Source organism: Tachypleus tridentatus, chromosome 5 (assembly GCF_004210375.1).
Source record: "Tachypleus tridentatus isolate NWPU-2018 chromosome 5, ASM421037v1, whole genome shotgun sequence".
Lineage (NCBI taxonomy): Eukaryota > Metazoa > Arthropoda > Merostomata > Xiphosura > Limulidae > Tachypleus > Tachypleus tridentatus.
The window spans coordinates 47333488-47353966 of NC_134829.1; the positions used below are offsets into that span (position 1 = coordinate 47333488).

General features: G+C 34.1%; 1 protein-coding gene across 1 annotated transcript in view; it reads left to right on the forward strand.

The window, feature by feature from the left end:
* LOC143251088 (synaptophysin-like) overlaps positions 1 to 13536 on the forward strand; it is a 55507-nt gene extending 41971 nt beyond the window's left edge. The window contains exons 3-6 of the mRNA XM_076502450.1: positions 720 to 841; positions 2404 to 2605; positions 9742 to 9930; positions 10378 to 13536. Of these exons, the coding sequence (XP_076358565.1) occupies positions 720 to 841; positions 2404 to 2605; positions 9742 to 9930; positions 10378 to 10548 (684 nt within the window). The 3' untranslated portion in view covers positions 10549 to 13536. The remainder of the gene's footprint in view (positions 1 to 719; positions 842 to 2403; positions 2606 to 9741; positions 9931 to 10377) is intronic.
* Positions 13537 to 20479: the final 6943 nt, after the last annotated feature.

Consider the following 20479-nt stretch of genomic DNA (forward strand, 5'->3'; position numbering starts at 1 on the left):
AAATTCTACAAGTGAAAATATTGCAACTCTATTTCGTTCCAAGGTAGAACAGAGGTAAATCTAGGGGGTCAGAACACTGAAATCAGGGGTTTAATGTCATTCTGTGGACATAGCAGACAGCCCAATGTGACCTTGCTGTAACACAAACCACATTTTTGTAACGACTTAGTTAGGTACTAATTTTTTTTGTCATTACACCTTTTGATTTAAACTCTTTTGAATAAAATATATTTTATGAAAAATACGTATTGTTCCTTAATTATCCTAGCTAATTTTACTCACGGTTTGCTATGTACATTTTTCACGTATTACGCTTTAAAATAAACTACACACACAAAATATCACGCGAGAATTATTTGAGAGGCTTTATAAATTCTGGTAGTTAATTTTAATTTGCAGTAACGCAGCTATGTGTTGCATAATTAATATATGCAAGTCATTAACATTTAAATGGCTTTAAGCGCAATTTTGGGATTCCAAAAACCAACGAGAGGGAATGAAGTTCAGATTTTGTTATTTCTTGTGTTTTACAACGTCCAAAATCAAACGTCGAGGGCGAACGATACTTAATAACGAAATCAATAATCAATTTAAAGTTGCCAGACCAGATAACGTATTCCCACTTCTTCCAAGACTGTTCCACATTACGTAGATATGTTGTTAGCTGCATTCTACTTTTAATTACGTCTTCCACTGATGATTCATCGTGTTTCTTTAAGGTGATGGCGATTCTTGCCTTTGCTTCAACAGCTGGATTCAGTTCCAAGTCTTCATTACGAGTGCAGTGCATGACAACCGAAAGAGAAAGCAGTATCGATTATGAGTTTGGCTATCCATTCAGGTAAGACAGAAAGTAACAAAGATTTTGTATTAAATAAAATCTGTTGTTTGCGTAGAATAATATGTTTTACCTGTGACTGTAATGATGATGATATGTAAACAGGGAATGGCAAAGTTTCACTTACAAGGTTATGTATGTCCCCCAAAACTTACAAGGTTATGTATGTCCCCCCCAAACGTAATGTCCAAATTATCGACAAAAATCATATTTCTACTAAGATCAGTAAACCCTGTTCATAATAAACAATACCTGATTTGTTGCACTTGTCACTACTGATAGTTAGCTGTGAAAATGAGTATAGGAAGGTCGAAGGTTCGAGCCGTAATATTCTCGTGAATAGAGTCCACACTTTCACCTATAAGGGCGTTATAAGAGTGACTCCTAACTCTACTTTTCGGTTGAAAAATAGCCACAAAAACTCCAGGTGCTGATAGCTGGTTGCTCTTTGTCAGGTCAATATTTCTAAATTAAGGATAATTATGGTGTGGGCTTAGTTAGATCTGAATTATTTTGCGAATTTTATTATCCCTTCCAAGTAATATATTTTATCTTGCTTGATACATAAGAGTGCAAAGGCACCTTTTTTTTTTTTTTACTGTGATTTGCGATAGACGATTGTAATTAACTGTTTGAGTAATCTTGTGATTTTTCAGTTAACTCGTGATTTAAGATACAGCTCTCTCCGATGGTGAGTCTTCGTACCGCCAGGGGGATGAAGCACAACGACATGGTTAAGGACACGACCACTGTAAACACTTACTTCCATGGATCAATTTCAAATGACGTCAGAGCTCGTGGAGAAGCTCGATTTTAACGTGCACCATCTAGGGCACTGTGATGTTATTCTTTTACGTTGTAAATAATTCATGAGAAAACATTTGAAGACGACTCTTTAAATTAGTATGCATGTCACTTTGCTATTAAAAAGTAGATCTACTTGTACAAAACAATGATAAAAAGGCATTTTTGAACACACACGTTTATATATGTGTATCTATAACATTTAATTAAATATTATTTTCACCTCCAATTTCATATACAGTAAAACACCTCCACTGCACATTCACACAGCGCTGTTAAAAATGTGGTTTTAAAATTTCCCACAAAGCTCTGAGTTTGGAGCTACATGTGCTGTCGTTCTTAGATTTGAAATAATAAGTTTAGAAGGAAGGTACCTAGTCAACACCACCGACTGACAAATCTGAGACCACTCTAGTCGAAGATTGAGATGTAGGATTGACCATGTTCGTATTCAAGTTTCGAACCAGAAGTTACCATACGACTAAGCAAAAGATAAAATCAAAAGCAGCTATACTCTTGGCGAATCGTTTAAAGGGTTGTACATGTTATTCATCATAGTGGTGCACAGGCTCAGATCAGACGCTTTGTGAACCATCTTGTTCCGAACACTAAACTGTAGAATAGCAAATATATGTGTGTGTGTATTCAGTGAATAAGAGTTGCGAATGTTTATAGTTGAAATAAACTTTGAATTTAAAGTAAAATGTAATTTAATAAATATTGAAAATCGCTTGGTGCTATATTTGTTGTTGTTTTTATAGGCTGCGTTATACCAGCTTTGTTGTACCAAAATGCGACGGGACTTATAACACCACCACGGAAAAGATTCCCTACGACTTTTCAAGTAGTGCGGAATTCTTTGTTGCTACTGGTATTCTGGCCTTCTTATATTCCACAGGGGTCATTCTCTTCTACATTATTTGTCACGAAAAATACATAAATGATCAAGCGGTGCCAATTACTGTGAGTTTACTTATTTTCTCATTTGATAAACTTTAAAAGTTCCAGCTTTAAGCGGTTTTAATCAAAACTTTTAATAGTATCGATATAACATGTCATATTCTATGTGACTAGAACGTTTTCTGGTAAACAGAAACCTTCGTGTAAGTCCAGGTAGCTAGCTAGATCTGGCACTTGCAGGTAAGTCCAGGTAGCTAGCTAGATCTGCCACTTGCAGGTAAGTCCACCTGGGTCTGTCAGTTTGATGTAAATCCAGGTAACTAGGTGGATCTGCCAATTTGATGTAAATCCAGGTAACTAGGTGGGTTTGCCACGTTGATGTAAGTTAAGCTGTCACTTGAAGGTAAGTCCAGGTAACTAGGTGGGCCTATCACTTGGAGTTAAGTCCAAGTAGCCAGTTATGTTTACTGTAGCTTGTTAGAAATGCCAAATTATCCTATGTCGTCGCCTGATGATTACTGGACCGTTTACATTTCACACCATGATGTTGATTCCGGTATATATACCAAATCTTTCGTCAATAAAACGTATAGTTTCGTCCACCATCCTTTCTTCAGTAAAAACTATGGATACATTCAGCAACCTTGCTTTCTGAAGCTTATAAATATGTTCACCGATCTCTCTCTAGTAAAAAGAGCAGATTTACTAATCTTTCTGAGAGTGAACAGCGGAACTGTAATCACCCTTATGAACGTTTTAGAATTACAAATACTTCACCTTTGGTAAATCTATGCAAGTAACGAATTTATAATGTATGTTTTCTAACATGGTAACACGATTCAGTGTATCTTTATATTAGTAATTATACTAAAGATAGTTGTATAAATGTGTTGAAGATGTAATATGTGTAATTTCGAAACGTTCATTTACGATGTTTGCAGCTGTTGCCATGGCTCTACTATTCATTATTAGGTTTCGCTTTCCATCAAATAATTCGAGTAATCTTTCTTCAGTAAAATGTAAAGATTTATTCCTTGCACAATTCATGTAGAAGATGTTCAGAACTAATGCCAGAGTGATTTATAATAATTTATTCAAACAGACATACACACGGACATACAAACACGAGAATTCTATATGATGCGGGTGCTACCAACGTTTATCCCAATGCTATGGGCGAGGCCCTTCTTGCCTGAATTACGAGGTCTGAAAATGTGTATTTATTATAGGTTACACCAAAGTAATCGCAGTTCTCATGTTACAAGTTTCCAACCCATACATCATGCTGTATTGGAACTGTCAACCATCCCTGGACGATAAATTACAGGGAACTCGATGTAAACCATGAAAAAGTTAAAACCATAAGTTACTAACCATTAGATAAAAACAAACAAACAGATTGAAATCTGAAGGAAATAAACTTTTTAAAAAATGTTAAATCGTAAGCTGCCGTACCATTAAGAAAAAAAAATAAATTATAACCATGTTAGTATGCTCTTGGTGAAGAGATTAAGGTCTGGTCGATTTTAGTCATTATATGGGTTCACCACTAGGATACAAAGCTTTACGGTTTTCTTTTTTTCCTAATCATTCTTTCTGAAAAACCAATGCCAGGTGGTTAAGGCGCTTCACTTGTAATCTGAGGGTCGCTGGTTCGAATCTCTGCCACACCAAACATGTTCGCCATTTCAGTCGTGGGGGTGTTAAAATATGACGGTCAATACCACTATTCGTTGGTAAAAGAGTAGCCCCAGAGTTGGTAGTAGGTGGTGATGATTAGCTAGCTGCCTTTCCTCTAGTCTTACGCTGCTAAATTAGGGACGGCTAGTGCAGATATCCCTCGAGTAGCTTTTTGCGAAATTCACAAACAATAACAACAAACAAACTGTAAAATCGTAAATGAAGTTCATTCTTCTCCACAAACAAAATTAATAATAACCAGCCCCCTCAGTGGGTTGTGCTTGGTGCCTTATAAGGCTAAAAATCTGCGTTTGGCTTCTGAACAAACTATATTAAATTACACTTGAAATCCGATTAACACCAATGTATGTGTCTTACTGGAAAAAACGTTGAGAAATTATTAAGTTTCATTGATTTTGTATTAAGAATACTAAACAAGGCGCATGCGTCATAAGAAGTATCATATTTTTAATTGTAAAACAACTTTTCTCATTGATACACTGATTATTACCTTTAAACCTTTACAATCCACCACGTCCTTTCGTCAGAGACACGTGATCTATCTGACCCCTGTAATATTGAGAATAGCCCCCTGGAATAAGACTTTGTCGCAAGTATTTTGTCTCCATAGACTGTGACATATATATGTAAATATACAGTCATTAAATAGTTGTTCTGATATGTGACACGATATAAATAAGTTAAAAGCAAGTCGTAGAATTATTCATGCAACTAACTTATTTTAAATTTCTTCATTGGTGATTGCATAAGACTAAAAACCCTTACAAAAGTTATGTACACGTCACAATTACAAGAGGCCTAACTGTATTTCTTTGGTTTGCTTGCTCAAGCTGTGCTTATGAGCTATAAATAGTCGAATCTACAGTCCACAGCGGAGAAGACGCCAGTCAAATACATTTTAGACCTCCACGTCACAAATTTTATTTTCAATTTTCCTTTGGTAAGGGGAAAAAAAACTAAGAAATCAGTTTAAAAAATATTACAATATTATTGTTTCTTTTAATATTAGTCTTTCTCTGTTGTCCTCCTGTGGGACAGTGGTAGGTTTAAGAAATTAAAACTCCAAAATTTGGGGTTCGATTTCCCGCAGCGTGACTAGCAGATAGCCCAATGTGGCATGTTTCTCTAAGATAAGAACTCGCTAGGTCTTAATAAATAGTGCATGGCTATAACAACACTGAAAATGGTAAAAGAAGTTACGCTGACATATTATAACAGAAAGTACAGCATATAGAATGTGACGCCCCCTGCTAGTACAGCGGTAAGTCTACGGATTTACGACGCTAAAATCAGGAGTTCGACTCCCCTCGGTGTGCTCAGCAGATAGCTCAATGTGGCTTTGCTAAAAAAACACACACATAGAGTGATACGTCCTACTCTACTCTACATTGTTATATCTATTAACAAATTCCATTAACTATGAACTTGTTGTGACAAAATATTTTGATAGAAGTATTGCCATTGTTTTCCTAGATCTAGGTGTTCTTACTATATAACTGTAAAGAGATAAAGTATTTTTTAAAACTAAGCGTTTAAACATGGTGGCTAAAAATATGGCTTTTACCAGTTTCAATGTTTTTGGTTTATATTAACTTCTCGACTCAAACGAACGTTTTCCATTTACATTTCTTTATGCTTTGAATCAAATAGTTTTTCATTCCCATACGATGTGTTTGTATTATCGGCGTGTATTTCATTAACTGTGTTTCATAATTACTTCAGTTCTGCTCCCATGAGATTACATTAAAATCCGGTGACAAAACCTGGAAATAGCAAAGTCTCACTCATTTTACGTTTAAAATCTTTGCAAATTTGGCGATCTGAATTTTGAATGCAATGCTCGTTTGTTTTCCATTATAACAGAACCATTGGGCTAACTTTACTACCATAAGCAACATATGGTTTTCTTAGCTTTAAATGAAAACTTTGTTTGTAAAATTACAACGATTTGCTTGTATGTTTGTTTCTAATTTCGCGCAAAGGTACACAAGGGCTATCTGCACAAGATGTCCCTTATTTAGCAGTTTAAGACCAGAGGGAAGGCACCTAGTGATAACCATGCACTACCAACTCTTGGACTACTCTTTTGCTAACGAATAGTAAGATTGACTTAAAGAGAAAGCATGTTTCAAACCCGCGAACCTAAGATTACGAGTCGAGCGCCATAACCATCCAGGCAAAATAATAAAAGATTACCACCAGCTAAGTTTTTGTAATATAGAGTTTATTTCAGAAATGACTATCTAAATAAACCAATGCTAACCTTCAGACGTCATGCTGGTCTGACACTTGATGATTATAGCGCTTCATGTGCAAATCCAGCGCAAACTTTGGGTTGTGGGATTGAAACCCATTATCGAACATGCTCGCTCTTTCAGCCTTGCATATGCTATAATGTGATAGTCAATCCCACGTTTTGTTGATAAGAGGATTGCACAAGAGTTGGTGATAAATGGTATAAACTAACTGCTTTATTTCTAACGTATCGCGTCAAATATTGTTAAGAGGCTGTGTAGATAGCTCTTGGGGAGCTTTTCTCAGACTTTAACGACAACGTTAGTTCCTATGCTACATTAGGAACTACTTCCCCATTGTTGAAAAGAATTTATTCCTAAACAATTACATTCCTTACATATATATATACTAACATTTCAAATAATTCTTTGTTTAAGCTAATGGTTTAGCTTAATGAACTCTCTTAGAAAACTTTAAATCGAACTAAGAATGCGGTAGACACAGTTTATCTATAAAACAAGATGTACTATACATGTTTAATTTCTTCCTTTTGTTCCTTGAAACGAACAACAACAACACGTTTCATTTAAAATAAAATTAGCGATGACATTCTAGCTATAATTGGTACTTAGAAGAAATCCTACAGTCACTACTTAATTTAAATCATCATTGTAATAACAGTTTAATAAGTTCGACTTTATCATTAAGTTTGTGTAATTAATAATACGGAATTCTTGTACTTATTTTTCTGTACTTGGAATACCAGTAAATAGGTATATTTATATAAAACGTTTTTGTATTTTCTAAACATAATTATAATTATATTTAAACAATCTACAGTTGTTTGTGAAATGAAAAACTTTCGGGTTATAATGAAACCTTATTAGAAATTATATCAATCGAATTTCTGATATACAGGGAAGCAATCCTTTCTTTTTTTTTAATAACGTGTTAGCACCTGAATAAAGCCTCTGTCTGATTGGTGGTAGCTGTTATTTGTTATCCGAACGTATTTTATTACTAGTACTGAACCTTAGTAACTGATAAATAGAAAACCACTTAAACGTAGAGTTTAATTGGTCAAAAAAACACTTATATGTAAAGGTAGTTTTTGATTGATCAGATGAAATGCTACTTAAAAAGATATATTTTAAAGGATGTGTCATTTGATTTTTTATATTCCTATTTGACTGAACCAACAAATTGTATATATTTGTGATAAGTATTTCCTTTTCTCAAAGATAAATAATGTTCAATTTCTTCAATAAAAATATTTTAAATCACAGTATATATAATAAATTACCACTGAGGTGTGCTAAAACGTTTTCTACAATTTGTATCGTTAAATTCAATGATTGCCAAATAAAACTAATATTTTGAAATACTATCCCATGTTTAACACCTTTAAAGATGGTAGCAAAATATCACATTTTAAGAATTGCTGTGATTTAAATACACCCATGATTGAGCACATAATGTAATATCCTCTCTTATCTACGTCCTCGATGTTACAGAGTTTGTAAGTCTAAAATTCGAATTTCGATCTACACGGATACAGCACAGTTATCTCATTGTGTAACTATGTGTTCAAGTTAAAAATAAACAATTTTTTTCTATAAAACTAATTGTAATAACTTACTTTGAATTGGATATCCTCCTGTACACATTTACAATTGTTATATCTTTTATCATTTTTTAGGCTTAACTTAGATGCAGACCCATTATAGTAACGTAAAAGCCGAAATAGAAGAAAGTGATTTCGTCATGATCTCTTGTAACTTCTACAGATACTCCAATAAGTTCTTAATTAGAAAATTAAGTTATTATTATTTATTAACCAACTAATAGTTTTTCTTCTTTCCAAACACAACTTGTTGTGGTAGTTTTCTAGTTAGTCATATACCTCGTTTATAACTTTACTTGTTTCCTATCTTACTGGAAACCCCCTAAAAGAATTTCCTTTATAAAAAGGCTTAGCAGGAAGCCTGCCACTTTACTGGCGGGAAAACCACATATAATCCATTGTGTAGTTTTGTGCTTAACAACAACGACATCTATAAAAAAAAAACAAAAAAACACTCAAGAACACGATCTGTATTAATAACTGCAAAGTAGGCATAACTTGAAAGAGCTAAGCCTACTTTGCCTTCATAAATATGGTATTACCTTTTGTGGTCCACATTTGCGTTACAGTCTTTCCTTAAAAAGTTTGAAAAATATTACAAAATGACATTCATTTAGTTTGTTCACATATATGTCTATGTTTGATAAACAGTGACATAATATAATACCATGACATTTATTTCTTCTGCTTTTATGGTGCGGAGTTGTCACTGAATAAATATGTTTTTTTAAGTTAATCTTATGAAGTTTAACAACTGTGTGTTAAAACTAACTTGATGCACATGAGGAACTGACTTTAATCAATACGGTATAACGTTTGTCCATACTGACTAATGTATATTTATATGTACGTTATCAGGATACTTATATCATTGTTAACCCTGTTAAAATTTCTTTAAAATATTTTTTGTTGTTTTAGTAATTGGTGTATACGAGACATTGCCTTTTAGAAGCTATAAACTAACATATTTCGTTGTTTGTTTTTGAATTTCACGCATAGCTACACGAGGGCTATTTGTGCTAGCCATCCCTAATTTAGCAGTGTAAGACTATAGGGAAAACAGCTAGTCATCACCGCCTACCACCAACTCTTGGGCTACTCTTTTACCAACGAATAATGGAATTGACTGTCACATTATAACACCCCCATGGCTGAAAGGGCAAGCATGTTTGGTGTGACGGGGTTTCGAACCCGCGACCCTCGGATTACGAGTCGAGTGCTCTAACCATCTGGCCACTTCAATTTTCTAGATTCATCTTAAAGATTTCTATTAATTATCCTATCCATATACTGCATGCTACAGATATCAATGTGCGTGTTCGAATCCCGTCGCCGAACATGTTTGTCATTTCAGCCGTGCAGGAATGTGACGGTTAATCTCATGACTCGTTAATAAAAGAGTAACACCAGAGTTGGCAGTGGATGGTGTTGAATGTCCGCATTCCCTTTAACCTATAACTTCAAATCTAAGCGCTACTAGTACCCCTATAGTAGCTTTGAGCGAAATTCAATAAGCAGACAGTAAGCTAAAAAAGAAAAAGTCCACCAAGTTTGTTTTCTTTCAATTAAACACTAGAATACAATATGTTCTTGTAGATCAAAGATAAATGATCAGTAATCTATGTTTTGTCTATTTCAGGATCTTGGAATTAGCGGTGTTCTAACTATCTTCTGGCTAGCGGGCTCAAGTGCCTATGCCCAAGGAGTTAGCGACATGAAATATTATACAGATCCTAACAACTTGATCCAAAACTTTGAAGTTTGTAACACATTGGCGATATGTGAAGCTACTTCATATGGAAAATTTGCAACCTTAAACGTGTCATTGGTAATTCTTCTCTTACTAATATACTTTAGCAATTAAAAACACTTCAACAAATACAAATAATATACGCCACAGGTACTTCAGAACCTCGAGGTTTCTATGACTCTCAAAACTCTATTTGTCAAAATATATTTTATTTTCACTGAAAACACTTGTCGACAGCCTCTTATCTTTGGTTCGATTCATAAGTTTGTGATTAACACTGAAACTCCTATTCATCCCATGTACTTTTCCTAAAAGTTTTACAACTAAATCATATATGCTGCAATATTTATTTTCCATGATATTTAGTTAGTTTGTTGTCGTTGTTACATAAAACTGCTTGCGAAGCCAAACCATACAACTCCTTATTGTTTCTTTCTAACAAAATCTTATAATTTTAATATTTTGTGTAAAAAATACTCATTCAACCTAAATAACTTCCTCATTTGTTTTGTGTGTTTCTTTCAGATTTCTGGCTTTGCAAACTGCCTGCTGTGGGCCTCTAGTTTGTGGTTCGTCTACAAGGAGACAATTTTTCACTACCAGCGTCAGGAACACTTAAAGCAGATGCCCCCTCAGTATCCCCAAAGTTATCCTGAAGCTCAGTCTCCAGCCATGGACTCGCAGTTCCAGTATTAAAGACGAGATCCGAGTGAACCATGAGTACTTGCTGCTATACTTAAATTTTTTTTCCTTAGCACAGTAATGCAAAAAGATGGGCCGTTTACCCCACCCATTTGGCCAAACTATAACGGCAAATCCTTATCCCTCCCTTTGTCCATTAAGCTTGCAAGAAACTGGAACTTAGCTTGTAAAAGTAATGCAATAGTGCTATCCATTGTTTATAAATAAATAGGCTTAATATGTGCATACATTCTTTACAGAACACAGACAGTTATTAAACTTTTTACGACTGATGACAATGGACCCTATTTTTTTTTAAAGTAAAATAATAATTTAGAAACTTCTTCCCTTTCTTGTGATTGAAAATGCGACACAGTAAGAACAACATTTTTTTTCTCCAGTGAGTGTTTAATGAATTATTTATAACTATTTGTAACAAAAAATCCAAGTACGAAGAACACTTATGCGGATATTCTAACGCTTTAAATCACAACGTCCACCCCTGTAAATGTCGTTTCCCAGCTGTACTTCTATCGATTTTTTTTTTTCCTCTCTCATTGAGATACAAATGTGAGCTACACAGAAACTACATTCGATCGTTAGTCTCACCTATACAGGCGAAGACAGCTTGTACAAAATAAAAAAGCTACGTAGCTAGCAAGAAGTAAAATTATGCGCTAACTTTACGGAACTGCCTTGTTGATTTTAAAGGTTTCTTATTCATTTATTTTGATTTTAGCTGGGTAACCACCCTCCCCCTTGCCCCTCGCTAGTACAGCAGTAAGTCTTCGGATTTACAACGCTAAAATCAGGGGTTCGATTCTCCTCAGTGAGTTCAGCAGAAAGCCTGATGTGGCTTTGCTGTAAGAAAAAGTACACACACACACACACACCTCCCACTTTTTTTTGGTTTAATTTTTTTCAAAGTTTACAAACTATTTTTTCTAACTTCATTTTATTCTACATTAGTCTGTAGCAGGTTGGGGCTCAGGGCAAAAACTAAAAATCAGACCATATCCATTGCACCAGACAGAAAAAAATAAATAAGTGAAAAGTATCATGAAGGCATTCACGATCAGACCACTGGAATTAACTTCAAAACATACAATCTGTGCACGTGTTAAAAAACCGGGAGCATGTTATTTCGAATTAAATTATTTACTAACACCCAGAAGCGTCAACACAAATGGAACTCCTTTACAGGCGCAAATAATTAGTGTATTATAACACAGAAAGATTCCTGCTAGTTTGTAGGATGAGATAATAGCCTAAAGAAAAACGTAATTATTTATCTGACTGTAATATTTTATCTCGCGGAAACACTTAAGAGTTTATGTATTTAATTAGTTCACCACAAGGTTTTAACTTTCAGAAATACTAACAAGTTTGTACTATCCTATCAATCCACCCTCTATCTGTTGCTAAACGTAGGGACTTACACGCTACAACCTGGGATACGATTTCCCACAGTAGACAAAGCGCAGATAGTTCATTGTATCGCTTTTCGCTAAGAAGAAACAAACCCAACTCTTGTCGATATTTACGAACTTTGTTTTGTTTGGTTTCTTTTGGAGGGTGAGGGGTAACCTTTTCTTCCTTAACTGTGTTTTGTTTAGACTTGAGAAACAGTATTAACTTTGAATCCAAGACAAACTACTGTACTGACATCGCTGTGAACCATTTCATTCATCTTTCTATCATTTGTTTCTGTTAATAGCAGGCTATGAGATAATAACTTTCTCGATTACGTCATTTTATTCAACTAGGTCAGAGTTTCGGCCAAGCGACACCTATCGATTAGTCTTGTTATCTCAGAGCGTGTATACCTACCGTGTTTCTCCGATAATAAGACCTACCCATAAAATAAGACCTAGTGTGATTTTTGGGGATAGTTTTAATATAAGCCCTACCCTTAAAATAAGCCCTAGTTAAGAGTGGCAGGAAGAGGAAAGAAATAAAAAAAATTAATTTATTAATTAGTTTCATAGTTAGTTAATTAGTTTGTTTAAGTATTAATCAGTTAGTTTAATAGTTTAATAATAGTTTATTTTAAATGGTTAGTTTAATAGTTTTACTTTGTAACTTCATTTTTTTAATATATCAAAATAAGACATCCCCCAAAAATAAGCCCTAGTGTCATATTTTGGAGTGAAAATTAATATAAGCCCTGCCTAATTTCGGAGAAACACGGTATTTTATATCGAGGTATACATGTGCAAAAACTGTTCTCTCTCTCTCTCTCTGAAGAATATATATGCAGATATTCGTGTATTGATATGTCATAACTGAAATAAGGGCTTAAACTACTAACACCACACTTTCAGTGTCTAATTATATTAATTCTATAGTGCTTTGTAAAAGTTTGGATAGCTTTAACGAAGTTATTATTAGTGTAGGACTTCTCGATAGCTACGTGCTATGTAATGTAGTAGAAACATGTTTCAGAACTAGTAAGCAATATAGTTAGATATGTGTGCACGTAGTAAACATTGTTCATACTAGTCAAAATATCCTCTAAGAAAAAGAAATGTAAAAATAACACCTAAAATGTTCAGTAATTAATTTTATTTTTTAAAGCAACTTAATACAAAGATCATTCAGAATCTGTGTCTGATATTCTAAAGTAATATGTTATTATTGTAAGACATTTCAAAAAATGAAATTTATGCATGTAAATTTTTACCATCAACTGAAAAAATAGGCTTAAGTCACGTTAGGCCTACTTTACACACGCAATTGCAGTATAATGTGTTATTAGGAAGTTAGGTCTAACTAACGAACAAGAATATACATTTTTGAAATGTAAAGAGCATTAAATTATTTGGTTAATTTGAGTTTAGCATTTGCATATGGAAAAGATATAAATTGTGTTCAAAGCCAAAGTTTTGTTTTGGGAAAATATGTTCATATACTGTTTATAGACGTTATTTTGTTTACTCAATTAATACATTCAGCTTTGATGGAAGTAGGAACAAATACTGAATAAACGTATTTTATAGCAAAGATTATTTAATGGTGTATTTTGTGAACCTGAAACAAACTAACCATTGAATTACCACATTTTGTGTTCTAGAAATTAAGAAATTATAAACTAATGAACATATAACATGAGCTCTGTTAAAATTACTTTAGTAAGTTTAAACATACTTTTTTTGCTTTCAACACTTGCATGTATTTGTTAAATCTGTAGTTGTTGTAGGTATTTGAGGCATGTTTATCCTAGCGTTACACGCCAAGAAACGTCACATTTTAGATAAAACTCCAACTTCTGTAATGTTCCAACACTGATTTATTCTTTCATTTAACAATTACGATATCCTCACACACATAAGCACTCAAAGTTCTATGCTTCTCTTCCAATTCAATTTACCTAAACATCTTATAATATATTTACTTTAAGCTTAAATATCTTAGAATATTTGTTTCGTACGAAGTATAGACAGTTGATCAACAACACAGTGTCACATAAATGCTTTGAAACTACATGTCCATCCCTATAAACTAAATTTGGAAAATAAATTTTCGTAGTCACAGAGTTTAATATTGTAATAATTTACAACAATAAATTGTACAATGCAAATTATGTGACATGAGAAAATGTTTGTTTAGATTATTATTTAACAGAGGTTGAATACGTTATGTCTAAACGATTTTGAGCTTCACCACGTCTTTACAGTCTATGTCAACACATCTGGTTAGGCTCTCTCTCTGTTTGCCATGCATGGTGACAGTCAGCAGGTGAATTAGTGATAAGTTTACAAACCTACAACGCTAAAATCTGGAGTTCGATTCCCCGCGATGATCAGAATGCAGACTGTCCATTGTGTAGGTTTGTACAAAAAACACAAAAAAGCATCTTAACAACATCCCTGCAGAAAACGTTTCATTCCAAAGACTACATCGTGAGGATATCATGTCAAAAGTACACCACTACTCCTTGTTACTTTTCATAATCCATCTGGTGTACGAGCACAATGTTTTCCACTGTTCGTCTCAACATGCATTTATAAGTGCTGCGTTCGTATACGTTATTAATATATACTAATACTAATACCCACTTCAGCCCCAGCTCCTCTAGGTATGCGATGCTTGAACGGAAATGTAGTGGGAGTAACTTGTGTACACATGTTTCGCGTCACTTTTGCAGTATTAGATGATTCATGATTTTGTCGCGTTCTTTTCTCTGAGACACGAGGGCAACTTTTGCCACTGACCTTTGCATTTACAAATTCTCGCCTGTTTCAAGACGCCGCACTTTACTTACCACAGCTCTAATACGATTTGTTTTGTTTGAGGTATCTTGTTCTTAGCGGTTCTGGTGCCCCAAGCTGATCCAAATTCTTCAGTTTTCCAATATTATTATATACAAGAGATATTTTTCTTCGAAATAGTACACCCTCCATCCGAATACATCTTTATAAAGATGTGTACGAATATTTTACATTGGATAGGGCTCTCTTATACCATACCAAAAGGAGAGCCATTTTTGGTGGCATCACACTACCTACGTAACACCAAGCAATATCAAAATGTAGTTCTGATACGTCCCGTTCCACCGCAACTTTATATCGGCTGTATTAATCACGTGACGTGCTGACTTACAAATACAAACTTGTTTTAATGTAGAATATTAAATTTTCTGTGTTACGTACCAGCTTATTTGTACATCTAAGCTTTTGTTACCTTTAAATTACATATCTTGATATTGCAACAGTATAGTCAAATACACCAAATCTTTGATTATCCAAAAGTCAAAAATTATTGCCAATACCCATATATACGCACTAGATTATAATACTAATAATTCAAATACAGATGAAACATGGAAAAAAATAATAAAAATTCAATAGCAGGTGTGAAAACGAAACCTATACAAAGTAGCATAACTTAAATGGAATTACAACGCCACCTATAAAACATTTGCGCAAAAATCTTCAAGTACACAAACTACAAAAGGAGGCTTTAAAAAATCAAGTTGCCTTTGCACGATTTAGGTCTGTGAAAGTTGTCGAAACCATACTGAGAAACTATATGTATGAAATTTAAACAGTGAAACTCATATCTTATGAGTATCTTACGGTTGAAGTGAAAGGTTGTCGTTGCAATCCAACGAAGCAACTTGTCTCCTATGAGCTTAGTTTATTCTGTATTATATCTGCAAAAGATATAATATAAACATAATATTTCTCCATGTTTATTGTCATAGTAATCTCTGTGCGATTACATGGAACGGGTATACTAAAAAAAAAAAAACTCTTCAAATTTGGAATAAAACTTAAGCGACATCTTTATAAAGTCCAGCATAGCGAGGTGGTTAAGGCGCTCGATTCATAATCGGAGGGTCGCGGGTTCGCATCCCGCGCAACCAAACATGCTCGCCCTTTTAGGGGCGTTATAATATGACGGTCAATCCCCTATTCGTTGGTAAAAGAGTAGCCCAAGAGCTGGCGGTGGGTGGTGATGACTAGCTTTCACTCTAGTCTTACACTGCTAAATTAGGGGCGGCTAGCACAGATAGCCCTGAGTAGTTTTGTGCGAAATTCAAAACAATTTGATTAACCAGCAAAGAGAAAATACAATTAAATTTAACTTTCGTTATATTATTTTTTTACGGAATCGAAAATATTATTGTTCTAAACGCTTTCGATCAGCTATGACTTATGTGTTGTTTTTCTTTTTTTTTTCTCACGCTGACGTCATGACTGCGGACATTCCAATATTTCGATTTAGACCACATTTGTATGATTTTCAAATACCTTTCCTTCCAGTTTAGATAAACTATATACTTGCCTGTAGCATATAAATTAATAGTTCGGGTACTGAAATAAAGTTCCGGGCGTCGATCACTAGTCAGGGCCTTCCTCGGGCGAGTGAGTTTCGAGTACATATACTGGCAACTGGCAATCAATAATGGCTTTAGTTGGAAATGAAATAACTACACGTTACAAGAAACTCTCTGCACCTACTCTGTATACGTGAACCATTTGAAAGTAAACACTCTCTGCACCTACTCTGTATACGTGAACCATTTGAAAGTAAACACTCTCTGCACCTACTCTGTATACGTGAACCATTGGAAAGTAAACACTCTCTGCACCTACTCTGTATACGTGAACCATTTGAAAGTAAACACTCTCTGCACCTACTCTGTATACGTGAACCATTTGAAAGTAAACACTCCCTGCACCTTCTCTGTATACGTGAACCATTTGAAAGTAAACTAATTTACAGGCACTCACCCAATATTCAACAAATGCCTGATTGTCGAAGATTCAATAAAACGAGTATATTCACTTCAATAAAAAATATTTATAGATACGTTTGTTGCATACAAACCATGGTTGTATAGATGGAAACCTTATATTACGTGACGTTTCATTTTATCGCAAAACTTCAAAGAATAAATCAATATTATAACATTAGTAGTTGAAATACGGAACAAAATACGAACTTGAATTTAAAATAACAAATTTTTCATTTCCAAACGAACTGATTCTGTTTTAAAACAAATCACTTTGAATATTATAATTGTTTGAAAATTCACATATTATACAAAATCAGCTGAAAAAAAAAAAGACAGCAGAAATAGCTAAAACTTCACACAGTTAGTTATTTATAACACAGTTAGTTATTTCAACTTTTATACCATTTCACACCATGGTTGTAGAACATTTCTACATACACCACTGACAAATGCTGTCAGGTACACATTAGTTAGTTTAACTTTCATCCCATTTTGAGTTTGTGTGGTTTAATGACATTTTCTTTTAGGAGAGGGCGCTCTTGTCAGATACCAACGTTTGTTTACGTGACTAATCAAATTAATTTTTAGTTTTCCTTGGGAAGTGCTAATGAGTAACAAATTGTATTGTGCTAATTGTAATATTTTTAGACTTGCGTATCGTATGTATTGCTATAAGGTTTTCGTTCTCTAAAGAGACACACAGAGTTTTGTATTACGAGGCCATGAAAAGTCTGTATTTTTTATATACACACGTGTCTAACTGTTCTATATAAGAATTAAACTTCGGAAAATGTATTACCTGGTAAGAAACGTCTGCTTCAATTGAATATTTTATGGGTGTTGTTATTAACACACCCATATTTAATTATATTAAACGGTTTTAGCTACGAGAAACATAAAATCCCTTTTCCAATACACATAACCCTAGATAGAGGCTCTGTAGTTATCTAAAATCATTAATCTGTATAATATAGATGGTATATAACAGCTACTCTAAATCATAATACTCGAAAGCGATCTGGGGATTTTGAGAAAACTACAGATTTCCTGAGCCGGCTAAAACTGATCCATCTCAAAACAGAGAACTTCTATAACAGGAGAAATCACGTAAGTTATTGATTAGTTCACTTTCAACAGTTCAGATAATGCTGTTTAAGCCTCTGTCTTCTCTTCTGAAAAGTGAAAACTAAAATACCAGTTGAGTGCTGCTTTCTCAAAATTACTTTCTTTTCCCAGAGATTCTAGAACATTCAGATACTGAAACAGCTAAGAACTATTAGATTTTACTTACTGTTACAGTTTCAGACAGAATTTTGCGAGTATTTTGAAGACGGTTACATCAAGGAATTCGTTTATGTCACGGGTTTTCACTAAACCCAGGAAACACTGGCTCATGATTTAAATATAAACAAAAAGTAATTTTTGCTCATTTTTCCATCAACATGAAGAAAACTGATAACCAATCAACTTATTTATGTGTTCTACTCTTCTCTTTAGTCGACCTTCATTGATCATTTATAACACTATGTAACACAAATTTTGTTCCTGGATAGTATGTGTTATTTCTTCCACGTAACAGGAATTTTGTTCCTGAATGGTATATGTTATTTCTTCTATATAACACAAATTTTGTTCTTGGATAGTATGTGTTATTTCTTCCATGTAACACGAATTTTGTTCTTGGATAGTATGTGTTATTTCTTCCATGTAACACAAATTTTGTTCCTGGATGGTATATGTTATTTCTTCTATGTAACACAAATTTTGTTCTTGGATAGTATGTGTTATTTCTTCTATGTAACATAAATTTTGTTCCTGAATAGTGTGTGTTATTTCTTCTATGTAACACAAATTTTGTTCCTGGATAGTATGTGTTATTTCTTAATTGCTTATGTTGTAAAAGTATAGAAAATGGCCATTATTCCCTGTAACCTATCTTCTATGTAAAAACGGGCAAATTTGCACATTTTCATTTACATAAAGTCTGAATAAAACAACATATGAATCAAGATTTACGTGTATTTATACTAAAGTTATACAAAAACGAACAAAAATATTTAGAAGTGAGTAGTTTTTCGAGATTTGAGGCTCTAATGTAAACCACTTTCACGTATCAGCCTCCAAGTACAGTCTCCCATCATGTTTTCGTTATTCGCTCCCAGGTCACAAAAGCAAAGTTTGAAGAGAAAAACAGGTCTTTTCCATTTACTTTAGGCATAAGCAATTGGGAAATAACACTTTCTGTCTAGGAACAAGAAAAAGTAAAAATTTTGTTACGTAGTGTAATGAGAGTTCCTTCGGGTGAGTGAAAGGTTTCTCATCACCCACCCACGAAAGGCTTAAAAGTTAACAATAAGAAAAGCTTTTGATTTACAACCATTACCCACAGTACTGCATACCACAACCATTGGACTTATTCTATAGGTTCTACATTCCATGATTATTGTTTAAAAAGTACCAGAAAACTTCAGGCTTAGTTTGAAACTTTGTGAAACCCCAACTTTTTAACACGTTACTTTTGTAAAATCTACAATAGCTTGTTTTCATAGCTTACTGTTGTATATCGGTTTCTTCAGGTTAAAAGGTATTAGAAGACAATGCGGACACGTTATAGCGGTTAGTGTTACGGACTACGTATAGAAACGTCCAAGATTCGAGCGCACAATAAACCACTGAGTACGACAAAGTTATGGGCGCGTTATAAAAGCGGCAATCAATCGAAGTATTATGTAATTAGTAGCCATCTGGACGGCGGGTATTGTTGGATGACCAACTTCTTTGGTCAACATTTCAAAACTTAGGTATAGCTGTGTTAAAATCTTAGTGCCTCTGATCTGACCATTTCGTCCATGTATAGTCGAAAAACAGTTCTAACTACCTTAATCTGCTATCTGTGAAACGTACACATAGTTCTGTTTGGAATGTTCATGAATTTCTTTCCTTCAAGTCATCATCAAATTATGTATTGTTCTTACCTCCTTTCTGTTCATTCTATTGGTTGTAACATCTTTAACAATCACGAATCAAATTGCGGTGGAAGAGTATTGTGACAGAATTAAACTAGACAATACATAAACTGTTGTATTTGTCCCCAGCGGATCAGCAACAAGCCTATTGGCTTAAGACTCAAAAACTCGGGTTTGATACACGTGGCGGGCGGAGTGCAGATACCATTGGGGAGACTTGTAACTTAACAACAACCAATTAAAACCGCATTCGAGGATTACAGAGTTAGTTTTTACCGTTAATAAAAAATGAATATTAAATCAAATTATCACGCTTCGCGTTTCTTTGCATTGTTTAGTAGTTATGATTTTATATATAGATATACTGGGATTTCCCTAACTTTGAGAATTACAGATAGTGACGATAATTTAATACTCTTAACGTCTCAGTTCTTCCAAGAAAAACACACGTAGTATCAATGTTGGGCTTTAATTTTTGCGCACTAAGAAAGGGTAAAAAGAAATCCTTGAAAAATGGCTTTGTAACTTGAGCCAACACTGTGCGCTCCAAACACACACATATGCGTTCAAACAGAGGGAACAGTGCATTGACACATTTACATTGTTCAGGCGAAGACAAGAAAGTATTAGATCAATAATTTTCAATCGATGTTTACCAAAGGTTTGTATATAAAGAATCAGAATCTACTAATCAGATATATATGTATAGAGAATGTTAATTCCGAAGAGCTAAGTG